A 21,291-nucleotide genomic window follows, 5' to 3' on the forward strand; every position below is an offset into this window, starting at 1 on the left:
CCTTGTCTAAATAGCACGGATGGTACATTGTTTCTACTGGTGACCTCGGGCCAGACTGGCAATATAACTGGAGACAAGGAAGTCAAAACGGCGCTAGCATCCGGTCCGAGAACTCGGATGATCTGGCATTAAATTCGGATATAGGCTCCGCGTGAATCAAGGTTTCCCCGCATGCATTTGGCACCATCCTCTTCGATCCCGATTGCTCTCCCATGTTGTCCCAACGGTCATGAGACACAAAGTCAGTTTGGGCGGTTAGCAGGCAATTTCAATTGATCTCCGTTGGAGCCCGTGGAGGCCATATTGCCGTCAGAGCTAAGCTCTGGATCAGCAAGCAAGCAAATCTGTATGTAAGGATGATTTCCTAGGCTCGCGCGCATCATTAGTAGCTTAATAACGATAAGTAGTTTCAACTTTTACTTCATAAGATGTTCGTTCATATACATGGTTCACGCCGTGGTTAATAAACAACTTAACACTCCCAAGATCCCGTATTTAAGATACTAGAAAGTTTGGCAGCAGCATTGGCTTTGTTATCGATGCTGAGCAGTCTTGGTACCAGCCCGTCATCGACAGTCTCACAGACGAGCTCATGCAAAAGTACAACACCTTGAATGGCCCCGCCACCTGCATCGCCTCGTTCCAAGCTTACCTTCGCCGATACCCCCAGCTCCTCGACCAGCAGATCGCCCGTGCTGAAGAGCGTGGCTACAAACTGCTCTTCAAACAGATCCGAGGAGCATACATGGTAACAGAGGCTGAGCGGTGTAAGACAGATGGTAAACAAGGACACAGCCCCGTATGGCCAACCAAGGAAGAGATTGATGCAAGCTTTAACTATGGTATCGAGAAGACTGTGGCCACTATTGCTCAACAGGTGCGAGAAACAGGTCATTCTAAGCTCAGCGCCGTTTTCGCTACCCACAACTCCATCAGCGTCGGTCTCGGGCTGGACCTACTACAAAAGCATGGATTGGCTCGGCGAAACGATGAGAACGGAAAGCTAGTGGTGTCCAAGGAAATAGCCGGCAGTTTCGCATTTGCCCAGTTGTACGGCAAGTTGTCATTTCTGCGAAGCCGTGACGATAACGCATCTGACTAACTTGTGTACAGGAATGAAGGATGACCTCACCAACAAGATTACTGGTTCGATAGAAGCGGAAGGAGGCTTGCCGCTTGTGGTCAAGTCAATGAGCTACGGCGACTTGAAGGAGTGTCTGCCTTTCCTGGCTAGACGAGCGATAGAAAACAAGGCTGTCCTTGAGGGACGAGGTGGAGCTGCTGCAGAGAGAGTTCGACTTGGTCGTGAGATATGTAGACGTATTTTGCCTTTCACCTAGTACTCTATACTCTTATACTAGTTAAACATTACCGGCTTAGCTAATAAATATAATAGTAACTAGGAATAAAAATAGTTTATAACTTATTGAGACTTCCTGGTATACTTAGTCTATAATATTATTTTCCCTATATTATTATTTAAAAGAAGATATTTAAAGACATCTCTAAAAATTATATAAACCTGTGGTTTAGTACAATAATACATTACTATCATTTCACAAGGGATGGACCATGTTATCTGCCATCTCGTAGAATTCTATTTAACTTACTGCAGGGCCACCCTAATAGCCTGTACTAGGTCCTCCTTGTGCAGTCCTAACTGCTCCAGTTTCTCCAACTCCGTCGAATGGACCTTGTGATTGAAGTCGCCGCCATGGCCCTCAAGGAAATGTGTGATAAAGAATTTGACAAAAGGCGCCACACCGTCGCCCTGACTGATCTTATCCTCATACTCTCTAGCTACTTCGTTAACATCTCGCGTCTTAATGTCCCAGTCCGCGTCTGTCGTCCCTGTTGCGCGCTGAACCGCGTCTAGGATCTCTCGCTGCGTTAAGTGGAACGACGGCGTATATACGGCTTTGTTTTTATACTTGGCCAATTCAGCCTCCGGCAAGCTCAGCACTGCAGCAACTGCTTCGGCAGTATGTGAGATAGTCGCCGTATTGACCTTGGCATCAGCGCCTCGCCACATCGTTGCCTTGCGAGTTTTTGGTTCAATACCCCATAAGCCCTGATTAAGACCTGCATCGAGCCACGGGCCGACGGCGATAGATATCCAACTGCTGACACCGATACTTTCAATCAAATCTCGAATGCGTTTCTTCGCTATCAGTAGCTCGTTCTCCTCTACTAGCTGGACGGCAAAGGGGTCGGGGCCGAACTCAGATGGTAGAATATAGGGTACGCCAGCATTAGCAGCCGCGCGGATGGCAGGCTCCTGAAGCTCTACGAGTTGAGCTAGAGGCGGCATTAAGACGAGGACATCTTGGCCTTTGAGCACCTCAGTGAGGAAAGCTTCGTCCCTAAGGTTGCCCTTTTTGACAGTAATACCAACAGGAAACGTGCTGGCAGCTTCAGGTCGCTGAATAGCGGTAATAGTATGGGCGCCCAATTCGACGAGGGCGTCGATAGTCGGCTTCCCAAGCTGGCCGCTACCGCCAGTAATCACTATCTTCCGTCCCTGGATTGCTGGAGCCATCTTATACTAATTGTAAAATGGAACAGCAGAACGTGACAGATTCACTCGAAGTAATGAGAGGCACAAGCTGATCGGCAGTTAGCGGCTATGTTAATCTTTTGTCAAGTCGAGCCGAACTCAACTTTACATACTTATGAGACCTGGAAGCTGATGGAAGCTTAATCGCGACTGAATGGATTTTCTGTTGCCTTAGTTCCTGTCATGAAGGATCAAACCGACATAGTAGGGAAGTTCAGCACGATGAGAAACCAAGCCATATTGGATTATTTAAGCTGGTGCATCGCTTTTTAGTAAGTCGTGTTTAACCGGCCTTACCGTTCAGAACCTAAACAGAATGTGGTGTAATACTGATTTCTAACGATAACGGAGATTTCCAATGGCTGTTGTGGCTTGCATGATTACTTGTTGTATTCGTCACTCTGCGACGCTTTACAAATCAAGCCGGTGGATAAATGCAACTTATTAATCCTGGTTGATAAGTGATGAAATAATTACGTCTCAAAACTTTGTTAGGTAGAGGTATCATGGAAAAGACTTTCTAGTTACCCCACCATCTCGCAAAGTGTCAAAGTAGGTCACTTGTCCCTCACTTAGAGTACCAAAACCGGTCAGAGTAAGGCCTTTTATCATCATCATCGTTACCATTATTAAATAAACATCTACTTATGTAAGATAATACCTAGCCCATAAAGCAGTTCAACTCGCGAAAATCTACAATAAAAGGGGCTTAGGAGGCTTTAGCAAAGGATTTTATAAGAGAGCTTCAAGCTACAATGTAATAACAATACTAAGTGCGATGATGTCAGTGGAAGGTATAAAAAATGGTAGGGAATAGCTTTCATTGGGCAAGTAGATCAGATTCATAGTACTTCAAGACTTGGAAAATGTAACGGGGTACCATCTGACAAAACTTTGCTTGGCACTATAGTATGGCTCTTGAAATTAGTCAGAAGACAAGCGGGGTAAATGAAGAGGTGCTTTCGAAGCGAAAGTTGATTCATCGGAACGACCGGAGGTGGCGTTTCCATTCAAGCTCACGGCACGTGTCGAGAATCTTACCGTCACCCTCGGCCAAAAGGACGATTGCAATGCTTGTACAGGATAAGCCGCTAGTGAAGCTAGCTCGACCTGCCTTATAGAGACAATCCGAGGTTGTTTCAAGTACGAACATCTGCAACCCGAATTAGCAGTGGCATGCACGAACCATCAAATCGTGTATCAGGACCTGATACGCGGGGTAATTGGTAGAGTAGATGCTTCAGCGAGGTCATTAGCCTCTAAGGCGTACCCCGCACCACTATATATCTGTCATTACAATAGTACAAACGGGGAACGAATGGCTTTAACTTCCAACCTTTTACAGCCAAATTACTATATAAATCATTGCCATTTAATTAACAAATGCATATTCAGATCCTGATTAAAGACATTAAATTGATTCCTATAATGAAAAGAGCTTATACAAGTATCACAAGGAGCATGTCGCGGCCAGTGACTTTTTGATTGCCGCCGTGGCAAAGATATACTGGCAATATCTTATGATCAGCGGATTGGCAGATTATAAAGCTTGATTTATATGGGCTTGGCGTCTGTCTTAATCTATTCCGCTTTAATGGGGGATAAGTAATAGTGTTCCTTCGGATGCGGTCAGGCTATAAGCTAGGCGATAGCTGCAAGACATTTTTGGCACTAGGGCTTAAAAGTCAAAGTCAAATATAATTTATCGAGACCTTTCTAAATAGTAAATTTTAAGCAGTATTTAAAACTGCTATTTATTAGTTGCATATAACATTACATATTTTGTGTTACTATCTCTTACCTCTAGATATTTGTTTCTATAATAAATGTTAAATACCTTTAGTTACTTAATAATATAATTAGCAGTGGCATAGTTAGGAGGCAGAGGTGGAATAAAATAACTAAGTGCTACTTAGTCCCTGATATTTTAAGATACCTAGGCTATTTTATTTTTATTTTATTAGAATATTAGCTGTAACTAGAAATATAAGGTTAAAGAGGTTCTGCTATATATGCTTCTCGGACTTCTTATACTGTATTATCTTACATATATATCCTAGGTGAAAACTAAAAACACATATATATAGATAACCTGCATTAAGCTGTTTATGGCATATATTATATGTGCTTTTTATAGATAATATCTGGCTGTTAGCCTGATTTATATCTCCTGCTATCGACTCGCAGTAATAGATAAGAATGACTTTGGGTTGAAGAAGTGACAGAGATTCTTATATGGCATCGTGAGCTAGTCTCTTGTTTGCTGCTTTTGTTTCCTGATCTTCGCATTCTTGGGCCTTTTTGCTACAAAATGGTTTTGAAACAAGAATCACAGTGTTATAAATAGATTGCTTGCTACCAAATGCAAGTTAGAGGGCGGAATCTACTATCCTTAAGGCTGAAGCATGAGATTGATCTTTAATGATATCCTTGTACTTGCAAGAGGCTTCTCTATTACCAGGCCCCAAGAGAATAACAGCTAGGTCTCCAGAGCCACAACCAAGTTTCTCCATATTCTCACGGGAAATATCGTTCGCTCGCAGCTTGCTGCCAATTCCCGGATTTGGGCAGGATGATTATTCTTGCGGTTGGATCCCTGATATTGAACCTGAAGCCCACGTAATTGCGCAAGCGTAGGAGAGCCAGGGCTGTGGGTGTCGAAATCGAAGTGAATAGTATGGTCTATCGTGTTTGTGCTAAATCAAATTTTGTCAGAGTGAGCTGTCTCTAATTTTAGTGCTCGAAATGCAAGAATAATGGGGAATAAAGATAGCCTATTAAGCATAAGAATTGCTATTAATTGAATTTAAAGCCATCCTGATTGTTTGGTAGAGTTGGGGAGAAATATTCACAATTGGCTAAGGTCGCAAAAATGTTGAAGATTGCACGGTTGGAATGTATGAAAGTTTGGGAAAGAAGCAGGGTACTACAAGGGGATAGGTCCGTCCTTATAAATAAAGGAAAATAAATCGGCTTTACGTGACGTAGCTGCTCGGGTCATGATAAATTATACAGGGTTAGAAGTTGAGGATAAATTAGGCAATTAGGAGTAGTTATATCCTCCTGAATATTTTATTTCTATCTTATATAAGCGGTAAATAGTTATATAAATAGGTGTGCTTAAACTACTAAAGGGCTGGCGATAAGTAGGGTAGGTGCTACTTAGGCGATAGGGTATCTAGTGCTCTCCATTAATGCAAGTAGATATTATAGGTGTTGCAGGTAGATTTAGATATAGTAGTAGTTCTAAATAGTTTAGCATAGTATTTCATATGTCTAGCAGGAGACTCTTTAGGACTAACAGCCTGCGAGATGAAAAATATATAATTATGTATATATATAGACTTAATATTGTTTTCTTACTTCTAGCTATATTATCGTATCTAAAATCTAAATATAAAGTATCCTAATAATACTATTATAAAAGACCACCTTGATAAGTTATATATATAATTTATTTTATTTAAGTTATTATATCTAGTTATATTTACATTAAAAGGTAACAGCTAGCTTCACGATCTTTTAACAAATCGAAACAGCCCGTAGGGTGCACCTGCTACCTCCTCTAGTCTAAATAACTAGTTTAACAACTTAATTGGCCCAGATTAAGAGAATAGCAGTGTTTTTAAGATAGAAATGGCCTATGTGTACCCCACGAGCTGTTCCTTTTGTCAAAAAGAAAACAGATAAGCCATTCCAGTCTTAAACAATGCAAACAGTCATCTGAGCCAAAACAGATCATTAAACAAAGTCCACAAAGCCTCATCGGTCATGCGCAGCTGTGCAAGGCATCTCAACCTCGGAAGACTACTCACTCCATCCAGGAGCTACTCTCGAATCCAAAATTATCCACAATCCGTTTTCTGTTTCTTTGGTCTGCCCTTCTTTCGTTTACCACATTCATCGATGTGAACTTTGTGTGCATGCTTGTTGACTTCGGTATGTCCACATCTACACCGGTAAATGTTGCCAACGCATGCATGTTTTCGTAAATGTTCACAATGTTTATCTTTGCGACTCGAGTATCCACAACAGCAGATATATACCGCACAGAAATGAGTGATTGTCAAGTGCCGTTCAAGGGACCTCTTGCCACTATGGGTCTCACAGGTACCTCTTCCGCAATGGAATGGTTTTGAGGTAGAATGGTGTGAAATTATATGAGTGCTACAATATATTAAAATTCAGTCATGATACAACAGAAGGGCCACACATACCAGAGATAGGCGGCGTCGTCAAAGAGTGCCCCGCAAAAGTCACATGGTCGGGAGGTAGGGCTTGACAATGCCGATGGCGAAGCTCTTGGTTCATATAGGATAATCGCAGTGGAGCTCGAAGAACTCGGGTTATCGCATAAGGCCGCTGTGAATCTTGGTGGAGAAGATGGTTCCGATAAGAAAATAGGATTATGGACAGATGAAGGTTGAAGAGAACCAGGAAGTAGGCGTAGTCTTACTTGCGCGTTGTCGGGTTCAATAGACTGGTAGTGCTCAACTGCTGGCGACGTGTCGTTAATGGATGGTGCTTCGTAACACGTTGCAGTTCCAGCAAAACTTTGAATCATATCGTCCCCAGCAACAGGCAAGGGTATATCAGGGTCGTGATCCCAATACCCCGTGTTGATCAACCAATCTAGGTCAGCGATGCCGCTCGTCAATGGTTCTTGGTAATGATCATCATGACTACAGGTGATAACGAATGCGCCGAGACCACGCTCGGCGCTACCCTTCAGTTAAATTCAAGCTCAATAGCGATGCTTTAAAAACAAATAAATGGCAGAATACGTAGAGAAGGGAGAGCGTAATATGTCGCCCTGATAGACCTTTGGGAGGCACGTTGGTCTTCTGGCAAGCTTAAATACAAGTCTGATAGGGTTGTAAGAATGGAAGGCGGGGTTATTAAACTTCTAATACATACCATTCCCCGCGTCCTGTCAAGGGCCTATTTTCTTATTCGTTGCCTAGAAAGAATTGTGGGTTTATTCGTGGCTGCACACGTCTGCTTATATAGACAGCAGGGGCAATTTTTTACTTGAACAATCATGGACTGTAATTTCCATCCCTTTACAGCATTAAAGCTACCACTGGGTAACCGCCCCAATTTTCCAAAGTCCTTGGCTCTCCTGTTAGGCAGATCGGTGCCGGCAGATCATTTAATTCCGTGGTCGGTCTCGAAGACTCTCTTTTAAACGTCCTTTATTGCATAAATTAGAGGTCCTCTTTGGTCTCTTATCTTTGGCTCCTCCTTCCCGCGGCGTCTGTAATTTAGCCTAGTAGTTAATAACAATTTTAACTGTATAGATTTCAATTATTTGCCCAACCTTACAGAGGGTAGACTATGGCTGCAGCCTGTCAAGCAAGCCATTTTGGGAGTTTGACGAGGTTTGCATCAAACCCGAAAACGGCCATCGACTAACTGTTACCGCAAGCTGAGCAGCCACCACGCGAAATTGGCAATAGGCGTCCGAGTCAACATCATAGCCTCGTTATTTAACTTTCGAATATGAGGGTTGAAGTCCAACCTGTAGGGGCTCCATTAGTTGAAAGGGTCAGTTGTGGCAAGACTCGCTTGCCTTTTTTTTTGATGTTAAGACGGGTAAGTCGAGTGTTCGTGATTTGACTGCGAATCAAGTGAGATAATGCGAATGTTTTTACGTCGTTCACGTAAAGTCGGAGTAATAGTCTAAGGAAACGGGAGCGACGGGGCGATAGTATCGCTGATGAGGGAGAGTATAACTGGAATGGAGATAGTGAGCTCGAGATGATCTGCCGAGGGGACGACGGGGGAAGAGGAGCTTTAATTGGTTTCAACATGGCTCACCGCCTGGTCCTGAGGATTCTTTGGCGTCGACGAAGTCGGTCAATGTATCAAGTGTCTCGGCATCGCCGGATAGAGAAGTACTTGCTTTTGAAAGACGGCTGATCCGGTCTCCAAAATATCCACAACCTTCTTTGAACGACGTTAACTTTGAGCAGATGCTCTTCTTACTCGTGGTCTTGCAGACTGATTCTATAATTTGTTATTCCTTGGTTATATTTTGCAGTTTATAGAAGTTAAGATTCTATGTTACGTAGGCACTTTACCCTTTTAGTCCTTGTTGTTGTATATATATCTAGCATCCTTTTAACAGAAAATACGGTCAAGACTGCTCGGCTGAACTTTTCAGCAACGAATAGGTCTTCCAGGAATTGAAAAAGAATGTGCCTAGTATTAACCTCTAGATCAAAGACCCCGCACTTCCTGGATAGGAAGAGCAAGGACTCTTACCTGTCAGGTACTTAGTACACGTTGGTAACTATATCACCAATGTTTTCCCATCCCCGTCCTATGAAACTACGCATGGCACCAATCTACCAACAGCGGTGCATCTGCACATCGCAAAAGAGATCAATAGACTTAACCGGCCAAATTGAATATCTCACCCGATGCAGTGTTCGACGAAAAGACATTCGTATTCCTTGGCTCGAACGACTGGGATCAGGGGAGAAGTTTCATGAAAGATATAGGTGACCCGAGTTTGTGGTCGAAAGATGAAGAATCATCGAAATTCTATAAGTCTTTTCTTCGGTACAGAGCAGGTGACGAAGTTTTGCAAGTTGGATATTTGGATTTAAAAATAATACGGGTAGCTATGGATAAAGAAGGATTTAGCAGTGGCAAGGATAATCTAGTTTCAAAGGTAAGTAACTATTAAGATCGGATTAAGTAATAGAGGACTTTTGCTAATACAGATAGGCGGTAGAGATCGGAGGATAATAGAGTAAGCAAATCGTAAGGCGGGAGATCAAACCAATGAGACTTCACGCCGCAGAATCGCTGAAGCAGATGTGTTAGAGAGGATGGAAAGTCTGTTATTAGATAGGGTATTTGCCGCTCTTGCTGCAGGGAGAGTGAGCTTATTAAATTAGTTTTAAACAAGGATTGCTTAGAATACGATCCCCGACAGGAAGCTGAACTTAACATATTAGTTTCGTCAGCAACTGTTTGGAGTTTCTCTCTATTTTCCTAGATGGTGGTATTAAGGTACCCACGTGCGCTCGCCTGACGTCAACAGGATTAAAGTTGCGGACTTTCGGCGGGTCACTGTTATAGCCGCATGCTGCATCCGCATATCCGCAGCCTACGAGACGGACTACTGCTCAGCTATCCGTACTAGACTAAGCGGTGCGATCTTCGAGGGCTTATGAGCCGAGATTTATTATTTTCCTCTGTCATCATATGTTTAGACCGGTGAGGATGTAATTGCTTCCTGTTTGGTAACAGCAACTGTAACAATTAGCTGAAGGTTGAGGGTTGCGGCGTTAGTGCGGATAGCTTCATGCATGCAATGACTTGGGTTTTATTTGCAGGCTGGTAACTAAAATGGAACCTTACAAATAAAACTCAATTATAAATTGCATATACTCCTCTAATCACAATGATATCTTGACAACTGCGCTGAATATATTATCTCAAGTCACTCATCATGGCCGACTGCTGTGTTAAAGGTTTTCGATGGGATGCAACGCCCAAAGGCAGAAATGACAAGGTTGCTGGAATTGACTGCTATGTCACAGGATCCAATGAGGGAGTAGCAATCATGATGATTCATGACCTCTTTGGATGGACATTCTCGAATACACGCATCTTGGCGGACTACTATGCTGAGGAGGTCGGAGCTACCGTTCTGGTACCTGACTTGTAAGTGACTTGAACTACAGAAGCTAAATGGATTGACTTTCTCACGAAATTGGCTTTACTCTAGCTTCGGCGGTGAGATTCTTCCCGCTGAGACCATACTGGACGATAGTCGATGGGCAGAGCTCGATCTTCCAGCGTTCTTGGCACGAAACAGCAAGTCTGTGAGAGGACCTGAGATCATCAAGACCGCAGAGGCGCTTAGAGCTTCGTATCGTCGCTTCGGAGTCATGGGCTTCTGCTTCGGAGGATGGGGAGCGTTTCATATTGGGGCCAAAGATAAACAACTCGCCGACTGCATCTCGGTGGCACACCCGACGATGGTCGAGAAGACCGAAATTGACGCATTGGCTGTTCCAGTTCAAATCATGGCTCCTGAGATGGACCCGATGTTCACGGAGGAGCTGAAAGAGTACAGTAATCAGGTCATCCCAAAGCTAGGAATTCCTTATAGCTACCAGTACTTTCCTGGGCTTGAGCATGGCTTCGCTATTCGTGGAAACCCCAATAAGCTTGGAGAGAGAAGGGGGATGGAAAGAGCCAAGAATGCAGCAGTCTACTGGTTCCGAGAATGGCTATTGGAGAATGAATAGACGTACATGAGGCAAGAACCGGAAGTTTCAGTAGCAATTCTTCATCGTTTCTCAAATCGATAAATGCCACATATCTCCTCAATCTCCAGCTTTAAGATGGGACTGTGATGTCTAAGTCCTTTTACTAAAAACAGGCTATAGCAGTGGCGGCTGGAAGCGGGAATAACTAAGAAATTTCCAATCTTCTCTACTAGCCCAAGGGCATGCACTAGATGATCCATATCGCCAGAAAAGAGGCAGACATTATACATCAAGTGATTTGGCCGTCGTTGTATTCATAGTGTTAGATCTCTCCGCTCTTTACCCAACTATGATTTACTATAGGTGGTGTTTTTGATGAAATAGCCATTTCTGTTATTTTAAATCTTGGGGGTCTGTGGTATCTGGCAAGCTTTCGAACTGACAAATAAATGGCACCAAAGGCCATTGTAACATATCGCCATGATTCAGAGACCAAAATTCGTCATCAAGGCCTAGGAAATGGTCGGCTGCTGGATCTGCCAAGGTTCCGTCGCTCCCTGTGAGCCTGATATCTTGGTCCTGGGAGTTATTGGACGTTTCGGCGAGAGAGCCCTGCCCGAATGACCCATCATGCAGTATTGGCTCAGTTCCTGGTTGAGACACTCCACCACTCCTGTCCATCATTGCGTTAACGTTGCTTAAATGTGACTGACTCTGAGAGTCGGGGTGACGGGTGTTCGTGGCCTTGTCCCGCCTCTCAGCCGGAGGCTGTCCACTTCGCGATAGACTTTCATAAGCATCCTTGAGAAGCTTTATTGACTTCCTAGCGACACTGCTTAGCTCTTTATAGTTTGAAAGGCACTTTAGACATTGCTCAAGGAGAGCTTTAGGCGATTGCCTGAAGGAACTCCCATCGCCGAAATTGCACAGTTGTGCTAGAAGCATGATGCTGGCGGAGCAATGTAAATCTGTGGCCAAGGATGAGAAGGTATACCGACGGTAGAGGACAGACACTTACAGCGGACATTGTACCACCAAGCTTGGCACCCTTTGGACTGAGTTTCATCTTCCAGAAACGACGCCAATCCTTGAGCGGACAGCACGCACTGGGAAGCTATGCTGGAGACCACCAGGTCCTCTACGCTAACTTCCAGTGGCCCTTTTCTTACAACCGGCTCATTCTGCTGCTTCTCAAAAAGAAGATCCAGGGCCGGACGTAGTATTAGCATGCGAACATGCAGAAACCTGAGAGACATTAGATCCACGCTGTTAGTTGGGGGGCACGTGGGTCAAACCTTAGGTATAATCTTTTCGCTTGATAATAAAGATGGTCTCTAAGGATTGGGAGGCCGTCGGAACTGCTGTTCTCAAGGCAACTGCTTTCTGATGAGCCTGGTTCATAGTGGAGATATCCTGGCAAAGCTTTTCGCCATTCCATGAGCAAGGCATCAAGGTCGAGGATATTCTGGAAGTTCGTTGTTGCTGTGGACTGCTGGCAATCAGTGGATGGTGGCGATGGCAGACTGTGAGGCTCTTTTCTGGTTGTGACCTTGTTCAATATGTCATACAGTTTAATTGTCTGTATGTATGATTCTAGTAGGCTTGGCTGTTCCCGGGGCTGTATGTTCCATTGTCCTACAACTTGACTCAAACGGTCATCATCAATTGGCTCGGGGAGTCGGGGCCTTTTCCAACATTTGGACCCATTATTTGTCGTCCGAAGCACATTGTAATCTCCCTTGAAGATGAAAAAGATTAGAAATGGCGGCTTGTATTTCTCTTCAGACGGAACGACATACCTCTCTAAAACGACACATCCGTACCATACGCGGCTTCGCATTTCATAGTCCATCTGTGTAAGAGGTGTCGTTATAAAACCTCTCTTCTTAGCTTGTGCATCGGCGAGGTGCAACCCCATGGTCTGAGCCAGTCCAATCGTCAGACTCGTGACGTTCCAACACTTGGAAAATCTCTCCGTTGCCTGTAGATAAAATCCCATGAGAACACCCAACTGCACTAGCCCGGTGTCCACTTCATCGCCTAGAACGTCAAGGAAGTTGAGGTCTTGCGTTCTGCTGAAAAACTCATCGGCACGAGTCGCATTCCGCCTTGGGCACCCAGGTTCAAACAAGCTGGCTAGAGCAAAGACTGCATGCAAGACTGCAGCATATAGCAGTCCGCGCTTCCTCTGTTTGCAGAGCCCAGAGCAGTTAACGACTTTTTGCTCCGAATTACTCCCCGCCGACTCCCACAGCCTATCATACAGAGCCCTGAAGGATCCCTGATGAAGAACGGGATATATCCGGTGTATTTTGGAGAAGTATGTTGACATCAAGCTGTCTGCGACTCTTCGGAGTGGTAAAAACCATTGAGTCTGATGAACTACCGATTCGCAAGTACAGTGCGCTTCTGTGCCTGAGCTTGACAGGGTTTGGTTTGGAGTAACAGCCAGGAGGTCTTCGTTTGAGTTTTCGTCTTGGTCTATCATCTGTCGAATCGGTCTCTTGAGCTCTTCGAGTCTTTGCAACTCTGAGGGGCTGAATCCATGCCCACTCTTTTCAACAGGTGCTGAGGCGCCTAGCGCCTGGTCGATGCCAGACTCACCACTGGGGAATGTTGTTTCCCATTGATCGGGGTATTCTTCAGTGACCACATCTACGGCATGCTCTTCATGATCAGGACTTGACGCTTGCCTGTCAACATGATTAACCTCCGTTGTCACCGTTGGATCGTTATGACAGGCGTGCTGGTCTGGTCCCTGTGACGAGGTTTCAGCTGCTTCAAGCTCCTCCAATCTGTTCCGTAGCGACTGAACCATTCTTTTCAGAGAGTAATGATTAGTGACACTGAGATTATCGTCGTAAAGTAACATGGGGCCTCTCACGCGCTGTGCCAGGCTCTAGCCTCAACCTCGGACGTATAGACACAAACAGACATCCTCTTCGTGCATCCGCTGCAAGCCGGCATTGCCCCATCGCACTTTCGCTTCCGGGACCGACATTCTTCGCATGCAATGGCGATCCTCTTCCGGATAGTTTTTCTCCGGTGGCGGGGCGGTTGGACATCTTCGTCGTCTTCTTGGTGATGGCGCTTGGTACGGGTTTCTTGAGTAGTAGTCATGGTTACATGATATAGGGTTGGAAGAAAGTGGAATCCAGTCCGCTTCGAGAGATAAAGTGAACAGCAGCCCAGCACACTAATACAACCCCGCAAATTCAGTGGATCAGTCGGCATTTTTGAGCGTTCCGAATCTCCGGAGCGATCCACATACCCCGGTTCCGAGGCCTTCCCCCCCGCTTTGTGGCTTATTCGGTACAGGGTAGGTAGGATGGTATCGGCTATGTTCCCCATAGGATCTTAAAAATGTGCTACTTTTGTATGATATGAATTTACTTAATCTACTAAAATCCCACCTAATCCCAATTCTTTCGCACAATGTTCAAGGCTAACGCGCTGTATCTCATCATAAAGATCAAATTCTCTCACAACCCTGCCCCTAAGCACAGTTTCGAAATCCCTCAGACCCTTAGAGCTTTCCCCTAATCGCTCGCACGGTTGTTGGCTTCCTAGATTTGACGTGAAGATCCCAGCGGCTGACAGTGGCAGAAAATCTTCATAGGTCAGGGGATCATACTCAACCAAACCAACTTTAATCAACTCTCCGAGAGGGACTGGACCATGTAGCTTTCCGATCAAGCGCCTGCGCAGTTCCTGATCATGTGCGGAGGAGCTTGTCCGGTAGCGAAAATAAACCAGCCCTTTTTCTTGTAGCTCGCGCCAGGTATCCGGATACGCCCTAAATGCGTTTACCAACGCTTCATCCAGAGTAATCCTACTACTTCCGGAAGATTGTTCCGAAGCTGTATTCAGAAGTTCATCGTAAAGATCACGTCCTTTACGGGTAACGGCAGCGCCACGTTGCTCAACCTCTCCGAACCGTGCAGTATGCGTGCCGGGTACGGCGTCTCCGGTCGACGTGGGAAAATTGACTAATTCGTCAAGAGCTTTGAAACTGGTTTGTCGAAGTAAAATAGGACAGCGACGAATAGGGGGCCCTTCGATCCTCTCCTTTGCTGGCAAGTTTCTTCGTATCATCTCCTTTTGAACATATTCGATATCAAGGGTCCTAGGTGTCAAGTGGTTGATGTGCGCGCTGGGAAAGCACACAATGTCTGCTACCAAAGGATGTTCCTGTTTCAGCTTGTTGTAATCCTCGATTGTAACCATGGATCTGGAGTGCCATTTGAAGACTTTAAGGCTTTCAGTGATCAACTCATCTGCCTCACTGGCTGTCAAAAACGTTCCCCCACTTTCAAACTGGTGAATAATATCGAGCAGGCGTGCACTAAATAGATTCCTTTTACTAAGCACTTGTTCAACGATATCTCTAATCGCGGGCGAAAGAAGGTCCTTTCGAAGAACTGACGTAAAGACTCGAAATGGGTTTTTGGCCAGGGATTCCTCAGTGATTGGCCGGAAAGCTGTTGCATGAAGTGGAAAGTTGACAACTTGTAGATCGTAGTAGCCGACAGGATGCATTCCAAAAATAGCAAAGAGGCGCTTGATCACTTGCAGTTCCTCCTCTGACCCAAGCCTTATCGCCCCGTGCCGTTCAAGATGATTTCTCAAGGGAAGATCCTCCGGCTTCTGGCCTTCTGCTCTTAGAACTGCTGTATCGACATCTCGTACAATCTTAATGAGGTCGCCATAAAGAGGAACCTCTTGCCGATACATCTCAGAGAGCGCGAGGGAGAACTTGGTACGTAGAACATCTACGTCCCAGGCTGATACGTTACTAGCAGAACTCGAGTTAACTTCAGCAAAACATCGCCTATGCATAAGCGTGTAACGGGTAAGACGTACTTTGTAGCCTCCATGGTGGAGAAAGCGGTTGAGGTGAAACAAATGGTTCCGAGGTGGCAATTGGTCTCCTGAGATCTTACGATGCACTTATTGAGTCTAAGTGTATATTCCACTGCACAGGTCAAGTCCACATTAACATTGAGAATTAGTATCGCCGGACCCAGCGGACTTTCATAAACCGAAATCTTCCGTACGGCCTTTTTGACTCTTTTCCCCGTCAGATACATATGCGGAAAAGCCTTCGGCAGTCCTGACCTCGCCGTGGAGAGGGTGGCGCTACTCCCGCCTTAACGCCGCAATTACTACTTTGGGCATTCTGCGCAGCCGCAAATCTTCGGATCAAGATATAATTGGTCAGCACGAACCCGACGACGCTGGAATACTTTGTAAGGGTCCTTTCTGTAGCCGCATCGATTTACAAAAGTCGACAAGAGGTTCTTCTGCAAGTAACATTTGCCACAAACAAGTCAAGAGTGCCATTTTACAGCCACAGTATCACCTAAAATGCAGATTGCAACAACTCAAAGGGCGATTGTGGTAGAGAAGACCGGAGGCCCAGAAGTTCTCGAATACCGAACCGATTATCCCGTTCCCAAGCCCAAGTCTGGTCATACCTTAGTCAGGAACACGATCTCAAGTATCAACTTTATTGACACATACTTCCGAACCGGGCTATATCCGTCTCCCAAGCCCGAAGTCCTAGGGCGCGAAGCCGTAGGGACTGTGGCAGCTCTTGGCCCCGAAACAGACAAGTATGACCTCAAAATCGGGGACAGAGTTATATGGCTTGCAAACGGAGGATACGCCGAGTTCTCATCGGTGCCAGCAGAGAAGACAATCAAGATTCCCGCGGGGCTACGTGATGAGGACGTCTTGGCTAGCTTCATGAGCGGATTGACAGCTCTGGCTCTCACGCAAGAAACTTACACTGTCAAACCAGGCGACTGGGTATTGCTGCATGCAGCCGCCGGAGGAGTAGGGATCCTGATGGCACAAATCCTTAAGGGTCTAGGCGCGACTGTCATCGGAACAGCTGGCGGCCCGGACAAAGTCGAGCTGGTCAAGGCCCTCGGTGTCGACCATGTTATCGACTATCGAAGCGATCAAGGCACCCACTGGACCCAAGATGTTCTTGAGCTTACCAAAGGAGCGGGGGTTGATGTCGTGTATGACTCCGTTGGTAAGGACACGTGGAAAGGCAGTCTCGAGGTTGTGAAAAGAAAGGGAACCGTCGTCTGGTTCGGGAATTCAAGTGGTCCAATCCCCCCATTGCCGTTACAGTCAGTCCACCCACCCGCTTGCTCATCTCAATTTGTATGCTAAAGTGTCCCAGGCAGTTGTCTCCTAAATGCGTGAAGATTGCGCGCCCTACCTTGTTCGGTTATATCACAACTCGTGAAGAGTTTGAATACTACTCCGGCCAAATATTTGACCTACTGCAAGCTGGAAAGCTAAAGGTTAATATCCACGGTATCTATGACCTGGAAGAGGCTCAGAAAGCACACAAGGTATTACTCCTCTCGCCTTTCTCAAATCTATCCCCATTCCTCTTTTTGAAAGACAAAGCGCTGACTTTAAGAATTCAGGATCTAGAAAGTCGAAACACGAGGGGAAAGTTACTTCTAAGGCTCTAAGCTGCTGGAACGCCCTAGATAGCTATAAGGCGTGGTAATCACGCTTTGAGATAAGATGAATGCAAATAACTCAACATCATGAAGATTTTTTTTTTTTTGGAGATCTTTATACTTATGAAGCAAGTATCATGTGATTTTCCGGCTATATGTATTATTTATAGTTACGACCTACGGCTCAGAGCTCAAAATTAGTATATCGATCTTGGTATAGATTTACTCCTTTAGATACCACATACATCAGATCAAGAAATCAGTCCTATACCAATCATTAGAAACAGTAATAATGATTTTTTAATTGCAAGTACAATAAGTAATTATTTTATCCTGTAATCTTGAATTCAAGCATAAGTTGTAGACAAGTATTCTATTTAAATGCCAAGCTACCTAATAATTTATGAATGATTTATGGTCATCGTGGGCCTGCCATGAACATTTGCCACACGTCAACGGCTTTATCCAAATGTTCCAATCCAACAATTCTCTCCAGGATATCCCTTCGCCTTGTTTGTTGTGGAGTCCCTTCACAAGCATATCCAGACTCATCCTGTCCGGCAGTCGAGGCATAATAAACCATCGCTCCTAGGCTCGAACTCTCTTGGTAAGCTGGCCAAGGTTGCTCTCCATTAGTAAAAGCGATGATGTCTCTAGCATATCGCTCAGCGCAGAGACGTTGCCCTTTGGAAAGATGCTCGTTGTAGTTCTGCAGGACAAAAGCGATGTCTTGAATGTGAGTCGCGTAGCCCTTCCATGGCCCATTCCAAGGATTCGGGCAATTGAAATGACAGATGAAAGCGTCAGTACCCGATATGGATGACTGTGACCAGGCCTTCGAGAAATATGTGGTAGGTAAAGCGAACATAATGTCGTTGGCAAAGTTAAGAATCGGCTCAGTTGCTTTGAAGGAGTTCGATTCGACGCTACTGTCGATTCCATAAGCTGCGACAAGACTTGGAGCAATGTTTCGATCGATAGGATCAAAGACATGGGACATGCACTGCTCCATTGTCTTTGGAAGAACATCTGATCGCCCTGCCAAGCGTGAACCAAATGCCATACCCTGGCACACATGTCAGCATTGGTGTTTTCAGAATGGGCTATCTGATACTTACATCCATTTGACAATCTCCCATCATCAGCCTCTTGCAATGCTTCAGACCAGGGAAGAGCTTCAAGAACTCTTCACTGTCGCCAAGCGCCTTGTATGTCGTCACGGTAGGTATAGTTTCATCGTCAACTAGAGGTCCCAGCGGAAACTTGCGCCCGACACTGGCCATAAAGGTCTCAATTGGTGTTTCAATTATTCTTTGCAGCTTTTCCTTTGTCGGCAAGTCAGCCACGCCCAGCGCCTTGGCCACAGATTGATATGACGCAGCAGATGCTTCGAGTGGCTTCAGACGTTGTTGCGATGAGCCACTCATGGCAACTATTTGGTGAAATAGAGGCTCTTCAGAGTGGAGGTGGAAAAAACTAGATGCTAAACATGTTCAGTCAAGTCAACCACAATTGCAAGATTGAGGTCCTCTGCATACCTGCCCCGGCGCTCTCGCCCATAAAGGTTACTCTATTCAGGTCTCCGCCGAAACCGCCGATGAAATGCTTGATCCAGCGTAATGCAAGTTTCTGATCATCAAGGCCATTGTTGGGCTTATAACCAGCATCTCTCATCTCTGGGGAATACATAAAACCAGGGGCACCCAGACGGTAACTACATGACAACCATTAGCAACGGAGAGTACAGATCGACTGACCAGACGGATGATCGAAGAGGAGATAGACTGGGCCTCGCTCATCACTTACTTTATGCTTACAGCAACAATGGGCTTTCCTATCTTTGCACTGAGAGCGGTGAACCGAGCAAGATCGTATTGAGGATAACTGCTGCTCCCAGTCGCAAAAGCTCCGCCGTGCACAAAAACCAACACGGGCAAGTTGGTCTTGTCACTGGACTTTGGGACCGAAATGTTGAGTGTGAGGCATTCCGTGTCGGACTGAGGTCGAGGATAAAAAGGTAGTGACTGTTGTATGAGTGTGTGCTCCCATTCGCACCCATTTGAGGGGCTCATGGGTATCGGTCTAGAAAGAGAGATTGAGTCACAGGGTATCAATAGGGTCAAGCTGAACGTACCCATATGTTGTAGCATCTAGTATACTACCAGCTGCTGAGGAATACTGCTTCAGCTCGCCTCGCGAGAACCTATCTTTGAGGGTTGCATATTGAATCCCCAAGTACTGAGTCACTTCCTGTAGCTTGCTGATCCCTTGAATACAACCGATGGAGGGATGCTCGAGGATATGGCTCGCGAGATCCTGGCCGGTTTGCGACATTGCTATTTTAGTCGAGATTTCCGTCAAGAGGACTGATTTGGCATGGAGGGCTTAGAAACAAGTTTTCTTCTTCATATGTAGCTTGCGGGCGTGCTATTGAGTGCCTATCAGTCTACGGTGCCGGCCCGAGACGTACCGTGGAACTCGGGAATATACCGGCTCTTCCGCAAAACGTCGGCCAAAGCCGCCCTCGCTCCGCATGGAAAATCAAGTACAGTCTGATCGTTCAACCCCGTGATGATAATGGCGGCAACAATTTAGGGCTGAGAGTTGACGTAACGCGCGTGTCGAACGTGCCATTTGTAACAGTTGTCCGTTGGCCCACGTTCACTTGTTGCATTGCTGGCGAGGCATATAACTCTTCACAAGTCCGAGTCCATACTACATCGTCACATTTCCTTCCTTACGGAAATCACAGACTATCACGTGTTTTATTTCATCAGAGAAAACCCTGCCTGGTCTCTACCATATCAAACATGAACAACGAAGTCATTAGACCAGTCATGATAGGCCACTTTGGCCTCCGCACCACCCCCGAGCGCTTTGAGGCCATGATCAAGTGGCACGTTGACTTCTTCGGAGGTCGGGTCGTTCTAAAGAATGAGAAAGCTGCTTTCATCGCCTACGATGACGAACACCATCGCCTAGTCATCGTTCAAGATCCCGGCCACGCAGTGATCAGCAACAAACACTCCGCCTCTGGAATCTATCATATTGCCTTTACTCTCAACAGCTTGGCTGATTTGGTAACGAGCTACGAGCAGAAAAAGGCTAAAGGCATTGAGCCTCACTGGCCAGTCAATCATGGGATGAGCACGAGCATGTACTACTTTGATCCTGATGGCAACGAGTTCGAGCTCCAGGTTGACAACTTCGCTACGGCAGAGGAGGCTCATCAGTTCATGGCGACAGCGGAATACGCCCAGAACCCGATTGGTGTGGACATTGATATTGAGGAGTTTACGCGAAGGGTGACGAGTGGTGAAGATGAGGCGAGCATTAAAAAGCGGCCGATCATTGGACAGCGACTATCCAGATGGGAGAACTCGATCTACTTTAAAGCTCCGGAACTGGTGGAGGGCTAGATAGTTCCCAACCCTGCAGTCATGACAACAGGTTGTTTGGGACTAAAGGGTGACGATAAAACATCTTGTCTAGCTTGAATATTTGGGTATAAGCCCTTTAAATCTTAGAAGTCTAAATACATGCTGGCTGTCTACCTTTGAGATATTATGTAGTAATTGTCAAGAGTCCTATAAACTTCTATAGTAATGATTGACGTTCCGTAATATCACGAGCTTATCTACAACAGAAACTTCAATGACCAGGGGCATCCCCCAAAGTTTCCCGCCAGCTTTTCTTTCTACGTATACCCAGGCCTGCCATAGCATTCGCGTCGTTCCACGGCCTAGTCCAATTAAATCTCTGTCCTGGTACCCCGCGTTGACACACCCCGCAACACACTCCCGCTAGGCCCCCGCATTTACATCCGCAATTGCGATGCGACACTGCCCGCCCATCCGCTCTATGTCCGCGCTGCTTGGGGCGGTTTCGTCTCATTGAATCTAGGAGCACTGGGGGAAGTAAACGCACATTGCTTCGCGACGTGCCGTGCACCTCATACGCCTCTGTCTATTAAAGTGTCCGAAAGCCGTTGTTACGATTCTTGTAAAGCATTATT

At 45.7% G+C, this 21,291-nt stretch overlaps 9 protein-coding genes across 9 annotated transcripts; 5 read left to right on the forward strand and 4 right to left on the reverse strand.

The window, feature by feature from the left end:
- Nucleotides 1-520: 520 nt before the first annotated feature.
- Nucleotides 521-1,328, forward strand: FOBCDRAFT_98910 (FAD-linked oxidoreductase-like protein; the record flags this gene model as incomplete). The annotated part of the gene is made up of 2 exons (XM_054703117.2): nucleotides 521-1,079; nucleotides 1,114-1,328. Coding segments are annotated over 2 exons (774 nt in total), but the record flags the coding sequence as incomplete, so codon positions are not given.
- A 277-nt stretch (nucleotides 1,329-1,605) lies between these two features.
- Nucleotides 1,606-2,754, reverse strand: FOBCDRAFT_175424 (uncharacterized protein; the record flags this gene model as incomplete). The annotated part of the gene is made up of 2 exons (XM_031172304.3): nucleotides 2,671-2,754; nucleotides 1,606-2,606 (listed from the first exon to the last, which is right to left on the reverse strand). The coding sequence occupies exon 2, from the start codon at nucleotides 2,537-2,539 to the stop codon at nucleotides 1,607-1,609; it is 933 nt and encodes a 310-aa protein (XP_031049089.2). The 5' UTR covers nucleotides 2,540-2,606; nucleotides 2,671-2,754.
- Nucleotides 2,755-6,069: 3,315 nt separating this feature from the next.
- FOBCDRAFT_196084 (uncharacterized protein) lies at nucleotides 6,070-7,477 on the reverse strand (the record flags this gene model as incomplete). Its single annotated transcript, XM_059608834.1, has 5 exons — nucleotides 6,070-6,127; nucleotides 6,373-6,566; nucleotides 6,604-6,724; nucleotides 6,775-7,283; nucleotides 7,475-7,477. 5 exons carry the CDS (start codon nucleotides 7,475-7,477, stop codon nucleotides 6,070-6,072), a joined length of 885 nt encoding a protein of 294 aa, XP_059466676.1.
- A 1,278-nt stretch (nucleotides 7,478-8,755) lies between these two features.
- FOBCDRAFT_196085 (uncharacterized protein) lies at nucleotides 8,756-9,744 on the forward strand (the record flags this gene model as incomplete). The annotated part of the gene is made up of 4 exons (XM_059608835.1): nucleotides 8,756-8,831; nucleotides 8,989-9,236; nucleotides 9,289-9,317; nucleotides 9,612-9,744. 4 exons carry the CDS (start codon nucleotides 8,756-8,758, stop codon nucleotides 9,742-9,744), a joined length of 486 nt encoding a protein of 161 aa, XP_059466677.1.
- A 278-nt stretch (nucleotides 9,745-10,022) lies between these two features.
- FOBCDRAFT_236251 (putative endo-1,3-1,4-beta-D-glucanase) lies at nucleotides 10,023-10,827 on the forward strand (the record flags this gene model as incomplete). Its single annotated transcript, XM_031172323.2, has 2 exons — nucleotides 10,023-10,237; nucleotides 10,302-10,827. The coding sequence occupies 2 exons, from the start codon at nucleotides 10,023-10,025 to the stop codon at nucleotides 10,825-10,827; spliced, it is 741 nt and encodes a 246-aa protein (XP_031049108.2).
- Nucleotides 10,828-11,102: 275 nt separating this feature from the next.
- On the reverse strand, nucleotides 11,103-15,665 carry FOBCDRAFT_247510 (uncharacterized protein; the record flags this gene model as incomplete). The annotated part of the gene is made up of 10 exons (XM_059610804.1): nucleotides 11,103-11,135; nucleotides 11,245-11,756; nucleotides 11,803-11,836; nucleotides 11,958-12,033; nucleotides 12,084-12,473; nucleotides 12,588-13,607; nucleotides 13,673-13,878; nucleotides 14,056-14,126; nucleotides 14,223-15,583; nucleotides 15,652-15,665. 10 exons carry the CDS (start codon nucleotides 15,663-15,665, stop codon nucleotides 11,103-11,105), a joined length of 3,717 nt encoding a protein of 1,238 aa, XP_059466678.1.
- Nucleotides 15,666-16,155: 490 nt separating this feature from the next.
- FOBCDRAFT_268417 (uncharacterized protein) lies at nucleotides 16,156-17,285 on the forward strand (the record flags this gene model as incomplete). The annotated part of the gene is made up of 3 exons (XM_054703120.1): nucleotides 16,156-16,931; nucleotides 16,985-17,159; nucleotides 17,238-17,285. The coding sequence occupies 3 exons, from the start codon at nucleotides 16,156-16,158 to the stop codon at nucleotides 17,283-17,285; spliced, it is 999 nt and encodes a 332-aa protein (XP_054559095.1).
- Nucleotides 17,286-17,694: 409 nt separating this feature from the next.
- FOBCDRAFT_196090 (Alpha/Beta hydrolase protein) lies at nucleotides 17,695-19,610 on the reverse strand (the record flags this gene model as incomplete). Its single annotated transcript, XM_054703121.1, has 5 exons — nucleotides 17,695-18,342; nucleotides 18,395-18,759; nucleotides 18,815-18,990; nucleotides 19,083-19,358; nucleotides 19,411-19,610. The coding sequence occupies 5 exons, from the start codon at nucleotides 19,608-19,610 to the stop codon at nucleotides 17,695-17,697; spliced, it is 1,665 nt and encodes a 554-aa protein (XP_054559096.1).
- Nucleotides 19,611-19,889: 279 nt separating this feature from the next.
- Nucleotides 19,890-20,749, forward strand: FOBCDRAFT_256466 (Glyoxalase/Bleomycin resistance protein/Dihydroxybiphenyl dioxygenase). Its single transcript, XM_054703122.2, has one exon. The coding sequence runs from the start codon at nucleotides 20,087-20,089 to the stop codon at nucleotides 20,693-20,695; it is 609 nt and encodes a 202-aa protein (XP_054559097.1). The 5' UTR covers nucleotides 19,890-20,086; the 3' UTR covers nucleotides 20,696-20,749.
- Nucleotides 20,750-21,291: the final 542 nt, after the last annotated feature.

The sequence above is a fragment of the Fusarium oxysporum genome, chromosome II, assembly GCF_013085055.1.
Source record: "Fusarium oxysporum Fo47 chromosome II, complete sequence".
NCBI lineage: Eukaryota > Fungi > Ascomycota > Sordariomycetes > Hypocreales > Nectriaceae > Fusarium > Fusarium oxysporum.

Bases quoted from the DNA above. Each gene is read 5' to 3' on its own strand.
- FOBCDRAFT_256466 (XM_054703122.2), top strand. From the start codon at position 20,087: ATGAACAACGAAGTCATTAGACCAGTCATGATAGGCCACTTTGGCCTC.